At 41.7% G+C, this 17,129-nt stretch overlaps 1 protein-coding gene across 3 annotated transcripts in view; it reads right to left on the bottom strand.

The window, feature by feature from the left end:
- The window catches only part of ITGA8 (integrin subunit alpha 8), a 127,008-nt gene that overhangs the window by 107,626 nt on the left and 2,253 nt on the right, over window positions 1–17,129 (bottom strand). For all 3 annotated transcript variants that reach the window (XM_064444700.1, XM_064444699.1, XM_064444698.1), the window contains exon 3: window positions 7,538–7,638. In XM_064444700.1, coding sequence (XP_064300770.1) covers window positions 7,538–7,638 — 101 coding nt within the window. The remainder of the gene's footprint in view (window positions 1–7,537; window positions 7,639–17,129) is intronic.

Below are 17,129 nucleotides of genomic sequence, written 5' to 3' on the forward strand. Positions count from 1 at the left end.
GCTATTCACAAACCAAGAAAACCTGCTGTGTAATATCTCAGTCAGTGATAGCCTTGGCTGCAGTGATCACAGTATTGTGGAGTTCGGGATCCTGCTGAGCATGCTGAAGGTCAGCTCTAAGACAAGGGTTCTGGATTTTAGAAGAGCAAGCTTCAGTTCACTCAGGGCTCAGTTGGGAGGGATTCCATGGGAAGCTTCCATGGAAGACAAAGGAGGTAGTGAGTGCTGGGAGTTCTTCAAGAACTCTCTACTGGAAGCACAAAACCAGTTTATCCCCTATACAGGAAAGGGAAGTAAGTGGAGCAAGAGGTCCCCATGGCTCAACCATGACCTCCTGGGTCTACTCAAATCCAAAAGGGAAGCATACTAGAGATGGAGAAGTGGAGGATTATCCATCGAGAGCTACAAGGGCATTACCAGAGTGCGCAGAGACGCAGTTAGAAAAGCAAAAGCCCAGCTCAAATTAAAACTGGCCATAGATGTCAAAACTAACAAGAAAGGTTTCTTCAGGTATGTCAAGCACAAGCAGAAAAAGAAGGAAAACATAGGTCCACTGTTAAACAGAATAGGAGAGTCAATCACCAGTGATGCTGAAAAGGCAGAGGTCCTCAACACTTTCTTCACCTCTTCCTTTTCCAACACTGTCGGGTCCCAGGCTTTGGGAACAAAATTGCCAGGTGACCCAAACACCAACCCACCATCAGTGAAGGAAGAGTTAGTACATGAATTACTACAGGAGCCTGATCCCTACAAATCAATGGGCCCTGATGCCATCCGCCTGAGGGTATTGAGAGAGCTGGCTGGCATTGTTGCAGGGCCACTCTCCATAATCTTCGAGAAGTCGTGGAGAACAGCGGATGTCCCAGAGGACTGCAGGAAGGCTCGAGGGAGGATCAGGGTAACTATAGGCCCATCAGCCTTACTTCAATCCCTGGGAAAGTTATGGAACAAATCCTCCCGGGGGCCACCACAAGTCAAATGCAGCACGTGATTGGGAAAAGCCAACATGGCTTCACTAAAGGCAGATCGTGTTTGACAAATCTGGTGGCCTTCTACAACAAAGTGACTTGCCTGGTTGACATGGGGCAGGCGGTGGACATTGTCTACGTGGACTTCTCCAAGGCCTTTCATACAGCCTCCTCCTGGAGAAATTAATGCGTTATGGCCTAGACAAGTGGTCTGTGCAGTGGGTGGGGAACTGGCTGACAGGCCACACCCAAAGGGTGGTGATAAATAGCTCCTTTTCCAAGTGGCAACCTGTCACAAGTGGAGTCTCCCAGGGATCAATATTGGGCCCAATTTTATTCAATATCTTTATAAGTGACCTCGGTAAAAGGATCAAGTGTTGCCTGATGAAGTTTGCTGATGACACCAAGCTGAGTGGGGAAGCAGACACTCCAGAAGGGAGAGCTGCTCTGCAGGGAGATCTGGATAGGCTGGAAGAGTGGGCCAACAAGAACCTTATGAAGTTCAACAAGGACAAGTGTAAGGTCATGCACCTGGAAAAACATAATCCAGGAGTGCAGCACAGGCTGGGATCCACCTGGCTGGAGAGCAGCTCTGTGGGAAGGGACCTGGGGGTCATGGCGGACAGGAAGCTCAACATGAGCGAACAGTGTGCTGCTGCAGCCAAGAAGGCCAACAGGATGCTGGGTTGCATCAAAAAGGGCATCACCAGCAGAGAGAAAGAAGTCATTATCCCACTCTACTCAGCGCTTGTCAGGCCGCACCTGGAGTACTGTGTACAGTTCTGGTCCCCGCTGTACAAAAAGGATGTGGACAGGCTGGAGGGGGTCCAGAGAAGGGCCACCAAGATGATCAAAGGACAGGGAAGCCTGCCATATGAGGATAGGCTCTGAGAACTGGGTTTGTACAGCCTTGAGAAAAGGAGGCTCAGAGGGGATCTCATCACCATGTACCAGTACTTAAGGGGTAGCTACAGAGAAGATGGAGACTCCCTTTTTACATGGAGTCACATGGAGAGGACAAGGAGGAATGGACACAAGTTGCTCTTGGGGAGATTCCGATTGGACACCAGAGGAAAATTTTTCACAGTGAGGACAGTCAACCCTTGGAATAATCTCCCCAGGGAAGTGGTTGACTCGGCCACATTGGACACCTTCAAGAGTCGTCTGGACAGGGTGCTGGGCCATCTTGTCTAGACTGTGCTCTTCGTAGAGAGGTTGGACTAGATGATCCCTGAGGTCCCTTCCAACCTGTGATTCTGTGATTCTGTGAAAAGGTATACTAGTTGTGTAGAAAGAAACATTATGTTTTTTGAAAGTACTTGAGATAACTGGAAAAATAAAAAAGATAAGCTGTCACGTATGCCCGCTGTCAGGGGTTCCTGTGCCCTAAAACTTTCCAGTTGGCTGGGGCTGGGGTGGAGGAAGACACTACCTCTCCCTACCTCTGTAAGATACAAACAAATCCTTCATTCATGTCCTATGTTGTCTTACTTTTCCAACCAGAAACCTGTCTACCTCTGCCAAGGCATTGTTACTATTCACATTACTGTATAAGCCTTTGTTCTGCAATCAGTTCCAGTTGGATGAACCACTGTGCTAATCAGAGCTTATCATAAAAATAAAAGCTTCTGGAAAAAATGGTTTAATGAGCAGGGACTCTTAACATGCCCCTGCCTAGAAGACCTTACAGATTAAAACAGAGGGCAAAACCAAAGCGCAGCAAAGAGGGGTAGGTGTCCTGTGAGGGTGATTTTAGGTACCTTTGACACTGAGCAAAACCGATTGAAATGAGAGCTCCATATAATCATAAACCTTGCCCTAATGCAGTTTACTAAAACCTCGTTGTTTAAAAAAGAGTTTCTGACAGCTTGATGACATTTTCTTTTTCTCTCCTTTCGGTCTACAAAGCTTAAAAGACAAAGTTTTCTGGCTTCACTGTTCAAATTTTTGCCTGAAAAGTGTTGACTATATCTCTGTTTCAGAAAGCCTAAGAAGAGAAACAAAACAAAGCTTGGTCAGAAGCAAAATAAGGTTTGGTCAGTACAGACACAGCACATCAGTTGGTGATGAGGTTTTCTGCTCACTTGATTAAGACTCAGCAAATGATGGTACAGAACCATGTTATTTCAGTTTGTGTACGGTTGTTTAGTAGAACACAGAAAATGAAAAATCTTCAGCTATTTTTAGCATTTTTTAGAATTTTTACATTTACTTACCTCTGTAACAGAATAGGGTGACGTTTTATTCATTACCTGTTTAATGTCAAAATCCTTCCCTAGGTTAAGGTATATTATCCATATAAAGGAAAGCATTTCCTTTAGATATTTCTTCCCTTTTGACTACTTCTTAAGTAATAATTGGAAGTTTTAAGCAATCCCAAGAGACAAATGATTGCTTTGCAATTGTAAAAACTAATAAAATTAATGACCAAACGAATTATCACAATTATTTCAGTGACATGTCACTGTAAACCTTAATGCATAAATTGTAAATATAAAATGTCTGTGTATAAGCAGCACCACCACTACTTTACTGAGCCATAAAAGTACTTGTTCCCTGTTGGGGTCCTGTCAATACAGATAAAATGTTCCGTGAAACTGGAAAACAGACATTGCGCTTTCACAGCAATCTTGACTTGGAGCTTTTTTATCATGACTTCTTTGCAGCTGTTTTACCATGACTATGACACAGCAGACCAAAACAATGTAAATGTGACAAAAGAGGTCAGTGCTTTCTCTTACTAACTGATCTTCAGCATAGGATCTTGGCTTCCATTGCATTCTGCATTTAACGTTCCAAATAAAGCTTTATAATACAAAATATTTTATAGCATGTTACATATTTATGTAACTGCATATTTATAGCAATTACAGAGACATGGTGGGATAGCTCACATGACTGGAATGCTGTGATGGACAGCTACATACTTTTTAGGAAAGATAGGCCAGCAAGGTGAGGTAAGGGAGTTGCTCTTTATGTGAGAGAGCAACTGGAATGTATCGAGCTGTGCCTAGGGGTGGAGTAAGAACTAGTTGAGACCTTATGGGTAAAAAATAATGGCAGGCAAATATGGGTGACACTGTTGTGGGCATTTCCTGCAGGCCGCGTGACAGGAAGAGGAAGTCAATGAGGCGTTCTACAGACAGCTGGCAGTAGCCTCACAATCGCAGGCACTCGTTCTTATGGGAGACTTCAACCACCCTGATATTATTTGCTGGAAAAGCAACACGGCAAAGTGTGCACAATTCAGGAGGTTTCTGCAGAGCATCGAGGATAACTTTTTGACACAGGTCATGGAGGAGTATAATGGTTTTAGCTGGAATAATTTTCTTCACTGTAGCTGGTACAGTGCTGTGTTTTGGACTTAGGATGAAAATAATGTTGATAACACACTGATGTTTTAGTTGTTGCTAGGTAGTGCTTATAGTAGTCAAGGACTTTTCCAGCTTCCCATGCTCTGCCAGGTACACAAGAAGCCTGGAGGGGAGGGGGCACAGCCAGAACAACTGACCCAAACTGGCCAAAGGGTTATTGCATATCATATGATGTCATGCCCAGTATATTAACTGGGGGGAGTTGGCTGGGGGAAGCAGCGACCGCGGCTCAGGGACCAGCAGCATTGGTCAATGGGTGGTGAGCGGTTGCATCACTTCTGGGTTTTTTTTTTCCTTTTTCTTCTGGGTTTCATTTCTCTCTCTCATTATTTTCCTTTTTATTATATTATCATTATTATTATTATTATCATAATCATTATTACCATCATCGCCATAATTACTATTACTATTTTATTTTAATTATTAAACAGTTCTTATCTCAAACCATGAGTTTTCTTGCTTTTGGCCTTCCGATTCTCTCCCCCATCCCATAGGGGTGGGGGGAGTGAGCAAGCAGCTGTGTGGTGCTTAGTTGCTGACTGGGGCTAAACCATGACAAAGAGTCAACAAGGCGAGATGTACTGCTATACTAACAAAAAGAGATGGTCTAGTTGAGGATGTGAGGGTAAGAGGTAGCCTTGGCTGCAGTGACCATGAGATGGTGGAGTTCAGGATCCTGCGTGGTAAAAGCAGGTCAACAAGTAGGAATATAACCCTGGGTGTCAGGAGAGCTAACTTTGGCCTCTTCAAAGACCTGCTTGGAGGAATCCCATGGGCTAGGGCTCTAAAAGGTAGGGGGGTCTAAAAGAGAGCTCATGAATATTGAAGTACCACTGCCTCCAAGCTCAAGATCGGTGCATCCCCAGGAGGAAGAAGTCAAGCAAAGAAGCCAAGAGACCTGCATGGATGAGCAAAAAGCTTCTAGAAAAACTCAAATGGAAGAAGGAAGTTTACACTATGTGGAAAAAGGGACTGGCCACTTGGGAGGAATAGAGGAATATTGTCAGGGTATACAGAGATGCAACAGGGAAGGCCAAGGCCCACTTGGAACTAAATCTGGCAAGGGATGTCAAGGATAACAGGAAGGGCTTCTTTAGGAAAAGAAAGACTGGGGAAACTGCGGCCTGCTGCTGAACGAGGTGGGTGCCCTGGTGATGCAGGATGCAGAGAAGGCAGAGTTACTGAATGCCTTCCTTGCTTCTGTCTTTACTGCTAAGGCTGACCCTCAGGCATCCCAGCCCCCAGAGGTGAAAGAGAAAATCTGGAGAATGGAAGACTTACCATCGGTTGAGAAGGACTGGGACAAAGATCATTTAGGCAAACTGGATCCTCTCAAATCCATGGACCCCGATGGGATGCACCCACAAATGCTGAGGGAGCTGGTGGATGCTGTCACTAAGCCACTCTCCATCAACTTTGAAAGGTCATGGAGGATGGGAGAGGTGCCTGAGTACTGGAGGAAAGTAAATGTCACTCCAGTCTTCAAAAAGGGCATGAAGGAGGACCTGAGAAACTCTAGGCCAGTCAGCCTCACCTCCATTCCTGGAAAGGTGATGGAGCAGTTCGTTCTGGAGGTCATCTCCAGGCATGTAGAGGAAAAGGAGGCTATCAGAAGTAGTCAACATGGATTCACCAAGGGGACATCATGCTTGACCAACCTGGTAGCCTTCTATGATGGCATGACTACCTGGGTAGATGAAGGGAGTGCAGTTGATGTCGTTTACCTGGACTTCAGCGTTCGACACAGCAAGGCATTTGACACTGGCTCCCCTAACATCCTCATCGGCAAGCTAAGGAAGTGTGGGTCGGATGAGTGGACAGTGAGGTGGACAGAGAACTGGCTCAACAACAGAACTCAGAGGGTCGTGATCAACGGAGCAGAGTCTGGTTGGAGGCCTGTCACTAGTGGTGTTCCCCAGGGGTCTGTGCTGGGTCCAGTCCTGTTCAACATATTCATCAATGACCTGGATGATGGGATAGAGTGTCCCCTCAGCAAGTTTGCTGATGATACCAAGCTGGGAGGAGTGGCTGATACACCAGAAGGCTGTGCTGCCATTTGGTGAGACCTGGACAGGCTGGAAAGCTGGGCTGAGGGGAACCTCATGAAATTCAACAAAAGCAAGTGCAAGGTCCTGCACCTGGGGGAGGAACAACCCCATGCACCAGTACAGGTTGGGGGCTGAACTACTGGAAAGCAGCTCTGTTGAGAAGGACCTGGGAGTGCCGGGAGACAGCAAGCTGAGCCTGAGCCAGCACTGTGCCCTTGTGGCCAAGAAGGCCAACAATATTCTGGGCTGCATTAAAAGGAGTGTGGCCAGCAGGTTGAGGGAGACTATCCTCCCACTCTACTCCACCCTAGTGAGGCCACATCTGGAGTACTGTGTCCTGTTCCAGGCCCCCCAGTTTAAGAAGGACTGGGAACTGCTGGAGATAGTCCAGCAGAGAGCTACCAGGATGATTAGGAGACTGGAGCATCTCTCTTATGAGGAAAGGCTGAGAGACCTGGGTTTGTTCAGCCTGGAGAAGAGATGATTGAGGGGGGAAACTTATCAGTGCTTATAAATAGCTAAAGGGTGGGTGTCAGGATGATGGGGCTGGACTCTTTTCAGTGGTGCCCAATGACAGGGCAAGGGGCAATGGGCACAAGCTGGAACTCAGGAAGTTCCACCTCAATATGAGAAAAAACCTTTCCTGTGAGGGTGCCAGAGCAGTGGAACAGGCTGCCCAGGGAGGTTGTGGAGCCTCCTTCCCTGGAGACATTCAAAACCCACCTGGATACATTCCTGTGCCCCTTGCTCTGGGTGTGCCTGCTCAAGCAGGGGGGTTGGACAAGATGATCTCCAGAGGTCCCTTCCAACCCCTACCATCCTGAGATTCTGTGATTTTGTGATATAGCTATCAGTTACTGTGTATCTATAAAATATGTCCATTAACTGTTTTTAAAAAAGTCATCATTGACTTCCATAACAATATGGCATTCTGGTATTTTCACATGGTAGCGGGATCATCTTCACTTGATCAGTTCAACATGATTTTATAGATTGCTTTCATTTTCTCAGTTATATACATCATCTGTTTTATAATTCAGGCATAATCATAGTTGTTTCCATACTCTACATATAAAGAGCTATTAAAGATACAAATTTAGAAAAATAAACATTATCTCCAAAGGAACACCAAATGCATAAGTCTTACCACAACTTTTTCTTTATGAGCTTTGACTGTTGCCCCAAACCACTGATTTGTCTTAAACTCAATAGGTTCCCTGGTGCCATTGACTTTAATTTTCCTGTTGTCTGAAAAAGAAAGAAGCAGTATTTTGACAGCTTATTTTAAAAAGTATCACCCTGTGAATTACCAATACAAGTGAACACACTAATGGATATATTACATTGCAATCACTGTTATCATCCCACCAGCCTAATAGGAAATTGACATTCTAGTATCATTTAAGCTTTTTACTGCTCCGTGGAAAGCACCTTAAATTTGCATGTGAAAATTCAAAACAATTACACCTAAACTTCAGAAAAAAAAACCCAAAGGACTGGAAAAAGAAACCCTGTGCTTCCCCCTGAAAGATAACAAACAAACAAACAAACTGGAATTTATGATGAAGAATGAATAAGAATCTACAAAAATAGGTGAAAGGCCCTAAAAAGTTTTCTCATTATGTGGTAGAAACTTTCCATGTAAAAAGCATGTCCCATAACTAGCTTTTGTTAAACAAATTAAATTTCTTAGCATGCTTATTCAAAGACCAACATTACAGATAGCAAAGGACTTACTTTTTAACAGAATTACATGTGTACACACTGTCACAAGAGACAGCTTCTTAATGTTGCTTTATATACACTCTTGCAGATGTCAGCATAAGAGAAGCCATCTGGGCAAAGACTCAGGCCAATTATAATGCATTTCAGGTTTTAATAAAAAGCAGACATCCCTTCCTTTCACCCTCAGTTCTCTGAAGTAAACTGATTTCCCATATGTTCATGAGCTATGCTCTTCCCTTACCGGTCATTCCTGATGAACTTTGCAATTTATACATAAGCAGGGCATTACTCCTTCCCCCTTGTATCTGCATTCCCTTATGCTTGTTTCTGGTTCATATCACGAGGGATTTCACTCTACGTGAAAATAAAACCATATACTGTCTACTTTGGAATGTAGAAAAAAATGTAATGTCAGATTATACTGTATGGATTTACTTTTTTTTTTTTTAATAATGAAGAAAGATGCAGCTGGTATAATTGTCACCTTTAAAAAGCCAACACTTCCTAGGATTTGCCTGACAGGAATACAGGAGACATCTGAATGCTTTTCTAGGATGTTGGATCACCAGTTACCTCAGCTCATGGTAACCTCATAAATGTTAAAGATATAAACTGACTTTGAAAGAAAAATGTGTTATATTTGGAGAACAAGGATACTCTGTATTTTTCTAATAAACATAAAGGAAAGTTGAATGAGAATGAATTTGTGAAAGTTTGAAAGTCTCTGAGAAAATGTCTTCCTTCATAGAAATATTTGTTTCTATGCTGCACCAATTACAGGAGCTAGTATGGAAAACCATGCTTAGAGAGATGAGAGAGAGACATTTCAATAATTTTTAGATCTTTAAAAATCAGGAAGAATAATTTAAAATAATTCTAAAAGTATTAATTTAAAAACACTTTTTTTTTAAGTTAGGCCTAAACTTTAACAGCGTGGGAGGCAGTGACTTTGACACACTGCATTGTAGGAGCTGCCAGCTTCTACCTAGATGTTGGCAACACCACTTTTGATTTTTTTTTCCAATGTGACTTCACTTTCAGAGCTTGACCCTTTCAATCTTTAAAGGTTTCTTTTTTCTTTTTTTAATGCTCTAGCAGATCTGAACATGATCAATGTCCGCAGATGAGGTCTTGATAGAAACAAAGCTTTTGAAGCTTGAAAATCAGCCATGGCCAGCTTACAGCAGCCAATGCTAGCCTGGCTCTGAGGATAGTCACGACCAGTATTCTAACTTAAAAAGATCTTACATTTTCAGTCAAAACAGCGTACTTGTCTACTGGCAAAGTATTTGAGAAGATGTTAGTTTTTAAAACTAGGTCATCTGTTTGCAGGATTTATAAAAATAAAGCTGAATTTACCAGATGATCTGCAAGAACTGTACACACATCCCCCACCCCTGCTTATTGGTTACGGTGTAGTATGAATCCTTCATCATGTGGCACAGGATTTTCATGATAAAAAAATCATTAAAGTATGATACAAACCCAAATTAATAAATAGCGCTTTTTTTCCCTAGATAAATCTCTTTTGGCAGAAATTCACCAATCACCTTTGTTCAGGACCTTTGCTGGTGTGATGGAGTCATATTCCTAGTTTCTGAGGTTGTGCCTTAAAATACAGTTTAGTCTTTTGTATTTAATGACCATTCAGTATTTCAGATTGCTGTGAACCAGCTACTGCTTCCCCTATAACATTATCAAAATCAAGCTATATACAGAGTTATCTTGTCTGAATACACATGGACTATCATTACTGTGCCCTGATTGTATTCCATTAGACAAAAAGGCTCTGAATGAAGTCACTGTAAATCTTTACTTTTGAGCTAGTAATCCACTTACAACTGAGGGCACAGTTCTCCTAAAGCAAACATGTGAGAAGGTCAGAAGAACCATGCCTAAAAGTAGCTAACTTTTTTTACAAATTGTAGATAACCAAGGATGACCACTTAGTCTAGACTCAGACAAAAGCTATTTGTCTACTCAGATAAATCCCAATCCATTAAAAAAAAAAAAGTTATTTCTCTCTGGTACATCCCTCAAAACTGTGTTATCTAAGTGTTTCAAAAAATAATGTCTGTGTCCTGACAACGCCCTTATATGACACAGAAATATGTCTCCTTGTGCTACTTATGGGGATCTGAGGCCCACAGGCTACGTCTGTTCTGTACCATACTCACAGGCTAAGCTATATTTTTGTAAGCAGCAAAAACTTGGCTTGAATTCAGGTTGCAATCAAATGTCATCTCTTCTGGAGGAGAATGCCTGCCCCCTTTTAGGAAGGAGTCCAGGCTATCTTGTATCATGATACGTGTGTGACACTAGTGCAAGGATAGCTAGAATACAAGGCAGCAGCTGGGCTGGGCACACAACGCCTGAGCTTGTCCACAGAGCAGTCCAGTGAGTGCTTGAGTACCAGCTGGGTTGCTTCAGAGCCAGCCCAGGAGCTGTTCCAGATGGTCAACAGTCTGGATGACTCACAAATTTGGCTTGAAACTCAGCCCTGGAGTCACTCTTAATTTTACTGCCTAAGACTGTATTGCAGATAAAGGCCCCAACAACCAGGAGTATGCAAAGAATGGAGAGATGTACAAGTACAAATTTAGGTGCAAGGACATTCTTAAACGGCATTTCAGCAACCCCAAAGCATCTCATTTTCTACTGCAGGAGCCAAGACTCCTATACTTTGGTGCTGCCCCACAATCCAGCTTCAGAAGCAGCTCTGGAGATGGTGAAACATGATTCTCAAAACCAGTGTTCCTCCACCTCGTCCTTTAGACTTGAGGTACCTAGGGGATACCAAAGGGAAAAAGGCCCCTTAAATTGCCAAAGCAGTAGCTAGACAAGTAGAAAAATTTGAATTCAGACAGTAAAAAGCAAACATATGTAAGAACAACAGTACAGAGATTAATTTTTAGGAACTAAAGCTTGAACCTGGAGCAAGTGTTAATGCAAATCCATCATTTGCACACATTCGACTAAATTTGGCACTGTCTACAGGGATTGGTCTCCTCTCAGTCACTGAGTCAGCACATTATAAACTGTTTAACAGGCATGAATCAAACATTACTCTTACAAATACCTTTGTTGCAGTAATCAGGATCTGCATAAGAAACAGATGTATTTGCAAACAGGGATAGTAGCTCATTGTGATTCATTCAGCCCTTGAAAACTAGAAGTAAACAATGCAGCATCTATTACAATTTGAAAATATTCAAATGAACTAAAGCAAATAAAAATATTTTAATCAAACTTAACATGGGAACACAATGCTGCTAATCAAAGCAACAAATCTGGCTACGTAATAAACCTGCAACTCTTTCAGGTAAGTTCTCACCCTTCAGGAACTTGGAAAAGTATTATATTTACTTGCTTCGTGTGTGTTTGCCTGTGTGTATGGGATAAACACAGATGGACATTAGCTAGGCATCTCTAGCAGGCTGTTGCACTCTGCTCTCTAATCTGTACCTACTCAGACTACATCCAGGATGGCAAATCCCTTTCAAATACCTGTTCTGATATATATGTGTGTGTGTGTATGTATCTATGCACATCCATCCATCCAAATAAATATAGATAATATTAAATGTAATATATATATTTCATATATTTATACATAATTATATATACACAGAATAGAGGTGAATAATCCCCTCAACCCATCCATATTTATAAAAAAATGGGAATACAAATGTATAAAAACAACAAACATTTATATTTACATAAATATACACAGGTGAAGGAAAGTGAACATCCCCCTCACATGGAGACATGGCAGTAAAAGAAAACAAGGCAACAGATACCAGTTACAGCAAGGGAATTTCTGATTAGATATAAAGAAAATACTCTTCACAGTGAGGGTGATTAAGCACTGGAACAGATTCCCCAGAGAGTCTATGGCATCTCCATCCATGGGTAGTTTCAGAATTTGGCTATACAATGCTCTGAGCAATCTAACTTAACTTTGAAATCAGCCCTGCTGCATCATTAGGGCCCTGGCTTACAGGAGGGAAGAGAGACAGGGAAGGGTTTGTACTGGCATACATGGTCCCATATTCTAGAAGTGAGGGAAAAGAGGGGATCTTGTCATCCCTATCACCATGGCAGAGTGATACCTTTTTGGCATCACTACCATAAAAGATTCCAATGATACGACCCATTACAAAGCACAGTAACATTCACAGGGTCACTGATATCAGACCCTCAACAGAGAGACAGAACACAAATGCAAAGGTAAAGACTATGATCTAGGGAACGAAGCCAAACAATTGCTTTCAACATTAATGCTTGGGGAAGAAAAAGGACTCCATAGTGTTTAGAGACAGTAGGAATATGCAAAACCCTCGCATGATGAGAAGAGTTACTTCTATTTTTAGTTTTATCTGATTCTGCAAACATCTATTTGATTTCTGGTCTTTATTGTGCCTTAGATGCTATTCATATGAGTTATTTTAATTTAATAGATCATATCTAGACAGCTTTATTTGGACTTTCATTCCATGAATCAAGAAAAAAAGAATCATCAAACCAAATAGGATTTTTTTTCCCTAAGTACAATCTGATCAAAAACAAATTAAGACCTCAGGGCTTGAACTAACATAGCTAAGGGTATTTTTTCCCTTCTTAGATAAGGCTGAGAGTTATACAAGAAACTCATGAGAGTCTATTATAAATCAGAATGTTACAAGTGAACCATGAGGCTCCAGATAAGGATTTACTGGCATAGTGGACTGAAATGTGTCATCATTTAGAAGTGCAACAAAGTTCTCCCTCAGCACTTTCTCTTGAGATGCAAATTCTGGTTTATAACAGGATTCTTAAGTTTTCCCTAGAATCTCACCATCTTTAAAGCTAATCATTTTTTTCAGGTAACTAAACCTCTCGAGCCCCACAATACATCCTTTCCTTATACAGTACCTGGGTTCTGTTACAATCAGCTCAACTGCTGGCCAGATTAGCTCATGTTTTTTATCAACTGCACGCTTGGCCAGAACTGATCTACATCCCCCTCCCCTGTTTCTCTTCAGAGGCTGCTCAAATTTTCTCCAGCTAGTTTAGAAAAATATAACCTGTTTTACTAAAATTGGTAAAGTTAACTGACAGCGAAGACAAGACCCCAGTGAGTTCTGGAAACTTAGGGGAGGTGGTATCTAAAATTCTGCCTTTTGGAGCTAATTTAAAACATAAGAATTTGCAGTCTGTTAAGTATTACAATTAAAAGTGACCATCATAATGAGTTTCTGAAATACGAACTGTTAGGTCTTTACCAGATTTCAAACACAATTGTGCACTTCAGGGGGCATTTAAGTTTGCTTCTGGCTGCAAGATGCTTTGAGTGGTTCAGAAGTTCCCCAGTTAATCAAGCAGGGAGAGTTTTCTTCATATTGCTCTCCTGCTACCTCTCCTGGCAGCTGAATGGAAGAGCACCCAGCTTAAACACAAGGATTTGGTAATTCTACCTCAATGCTAAACCAGAAATAGTCATTAGAAAATGAGGTTTACAATGAAGAAACTGAAAAAGAGAATTTAGCTTTGTGTAGGTAGGAGAGGAAAGACAGATCACAGCTCTGTAATATAATGCCAATGCTTGTTCCCCTGTCCTCTCATTGAGTTTCAAAGGGGTTGAAAAAAAGATTAGGGGTTGGACTAGATGATCTTTAAAGGTCCCTTTCAACCCGAACCATTCTATGATCCTATGAAAGAGTATCACAACCTTATACTGCAATGCAACAGGACAGCTTTACAGAGCAGGGAAACATGGGAGAAGAGTCTCTGCCCTTCAGTCCGTATCTTCTGAAGTAAGGTGATACTAAAAGCACTTCCATTATACTTTGTCTCAGTTCCCTACTGCACTGAAGCAGACTAAAGTACCGGTTGTGTTCTCAGGGGCAGTGCTTTCAGCTTCTTCCCAGTCTTGGCCCCAGTGCCCAGATTTAGGGAGCTTTAAAGAGCTGCAAACATGGGACTGCAGAGTCAGTGCTGTATCAAGAACAGGAAACATGCAGAGTTCCTGCTAAAGCCCCTTCTTGGCTGCAGGCCATATCACTGGCCAACCCATGCGGGAATGTCCAGTTACATGACTTGCTTATGAATGGATCAGCTCAAATCCTACAGCATGTCAAAATTTCATCTTCCTTCCCTCCTCTGCCCCCGTCTGTTGTTTGGAACAATATTTCATCAGAAAGATTAATTATTGATGCTATTAGTTTGCAAGTAAAGCACCTCACTGCTTTGGAAATCTCTGGATTAGCTACTATGAAGAACATAGATAGGTGATCTGAGAAATTATTGACAACCTGGGAGAACTGCCTGTAGAATAATTTCAGTTAGGTGGTATGACCTTTAGGAATTGGGTGCAGATACTCCTGCACCTCTATTAACTCTAAGCCACCTTCTCAGCAAAGTAGTTTAGCTCACGCACATTTCCACATTAACACAACTTATGCAGCAGCTTATAGCGCTCAGACCAGCTTGAACATCCTAACATTTGCACAGTGCCACAGACATGATTTCAGGAGTAGTCTTGGCTTTGAGTATCAGTGCTAGTAGTAAGGTAGCCAGACTGTGTTTGACAGCTAGAACATGGCTCTCAGAAGTAATGACACATTTTTTAAAGTGTTTTCACATCTTTCACTGGGAATTGAATGAATACTGAGTGTTCCTGTTGCCAGTTAGTAACCAGTGCAACGTCTGCTCCCTCATGTTATCGTAGTTTCTGAGATAAAAGGAACAAGAGAGCTTCACAAACCATAAGGATTTGTCTTTTGTCATTTAAAGCTTACATGACACAAAAAATAGTGTTTAGTCCTGAGTGTCACAGCCTGTGGGTGGTGGCGGGGAGGTTAGCTGCACCTTGCCAGTGACTCTGGTGCAACACTTGCAGCACCAGATCTCTGATCCACGGGGGAACAACGCAGTTGTCTTACACCAGTGTCAGGATGTCAAGTCCAGTTAGGCTTAGTGTTTGTGTTCTCCCTTCAGAACTCTATGGCACGCAGGATACAGAATAATTTTCCTTAAACTAAAACTTTAGTTACTTTAAAAATAGAAATATATTATTCACAGAGAAAAACAAAACTCAATAAAACAGCCTTTTCAAGACCAAAGACCACCCTATCTCAGCGCTTACCATTGTAATATTAACTTAAGCAAGGCTAAGTTTTTCACTAAGGTGCCTATCACTTGGCTCCCTCAAATCACTTTCTGAACAAGTGCCCCTCTATCTAAGGCAATATATACTTTACCAACTCAACACATTACATTATTTTTCCCTTCCTTCCTCTGACTCATGAGCATGTTCTTGTTCAACATTGCCTCTTAACAAGCCTTAAACGCTTGTGGAGAGAGATTTTGTTCCTTTTTAGTTTGTTATCCTTTACAGCCCCGTAACAAGGCATGTCTATCCATTCATCCAGCAAACATCTCAAAATCTGTAAAATACAGGATAACTATAAATTCGTGTAAAGCAGCTCCACACCTGTAACACCATGATATTGGAAAATGTCCAGAAACTTGACTGAAGCCATCACAGAATAATAGTCAATGTCCTCACTGTTTTCATTTAATAAGACAGAGATATTAATAGTGTTACTACAAACAACATCAAAGCATTTGCAAATGAAGGAACCCTTCTTGAAATTACGTTTACTGTTCTTGTGCAAACAGTGAAGAAATCTGTACAGTTACATATGAGTCTTACCAATTCGGTGCCTACTTACATACTTATGGCAGTAAAAGTCCAAATAACATCCAAGAGTGCTGTATGCTCCCTCCTCAATAGCAGAACACAATTTGCATTGAATGCAACATACCTGAGATTCATTTGTGCACCCAGCCCTCAGAAATGGAAGACATGAGCCCTCATGGTCACAGATAATTTAAGCCAGTGGTTTTCAACCACTTGGATTTGTTTATCTCTTTAAGTTTTATGTTATAGTGGAATTTTCACAGTTTCTGTGACCTGCAGCAATTTCACATATATAACTTGTGATATAGTATATCTGAATCTGCTTTCCTTTTACAAATTCTTTAGAATTCAGAAGTCCTCCATTGAACTCTCGTGGCCAAAAAATACTGAATTAGTAAATTCTTTATCTATTTGTTGGGTCACATTGCCTTTTAAGTGTTACATTATGCTTTCCCTTTCTTTCTAGTTCCACCTGATTTTTACTTCTGATCTTAACTAAGACTGCTTTCAATTATTCAGCCGATCTGTTTCTTTTATTGTGCTTAGTGATTCGAACTGAAAGAGCTGATAATATTTGGTTACTGTCAAGAAAAAAGTACTTAAAAAAGGAAGCTTTGAATAAAAATGTATGCATTAGGCATGCAATGGCCAAAGGCTTCAAAAGGAACTGCCTGGAACAGACTGTTTGAAATAGTATCGTCGAGGATAGAACTCATGTCGACTGCTATGTTTGGGCGATTAGTGGAAAAGATTAAAAACTTGCTCCTGTAAGTAAGGCATTTTGGAGAGAAAAAAAAGACATGAAGTAAACATCCATACTTCAGCAAAAAAAGTAATCTAAGGGATATTGGTGATGATCTTTATGTTGCTTGCAATGAAGAATGGGGGTTGGCACAAGCTATGCAAACCTTCCCATGGTCCCTGTCTACGAGGGCAACTGGACATGGCTAAACTGGGTGAAATGCCGCCTTTACTGCCCTTGGTACCAGAATTAGACAGCTAATGGTAACACTGCTAAACCTGCCTATACTGCAGTCCCTCCTCCAAGGACAGTGCATTTATATGTACACAACGGGCTCTCTCTGGCTTAACTTCAGCTGTCTACCATACAGGCATCAATCCAGAGGACACGGAACAACTGTCTCAGGTAGACTGAATGAACCATGCTTTGGAGATTCCAAGCTGAATAGTTGTCCAAAGCCTTGTTGATAATACTTACTCATCAGCCTGTGTTCGTGCCTTTATTTGAAACATAGTATCAGCAAAAGGACACCGCTGCCAAGAATATGGAGGTGCCCTGAGCCTCTTTAGTCAACTTTTCTGGAGTTTC

This window comes from Phalacrocorax carbo, chromosome 2, assembly GCF_963921805.1.
Source record: "Phalacrocorax carbo chromosome 2, bPhaCar2.1, whole genome shotgun sequence".
Taxonomy (NCBI): domain Eukaryota; kingdom Metazoa; phylum Chordata; class Aves; order Suliformes; family Phalacrocoracidae; genus Phalacrocorax; species Phalacrocorax carbo.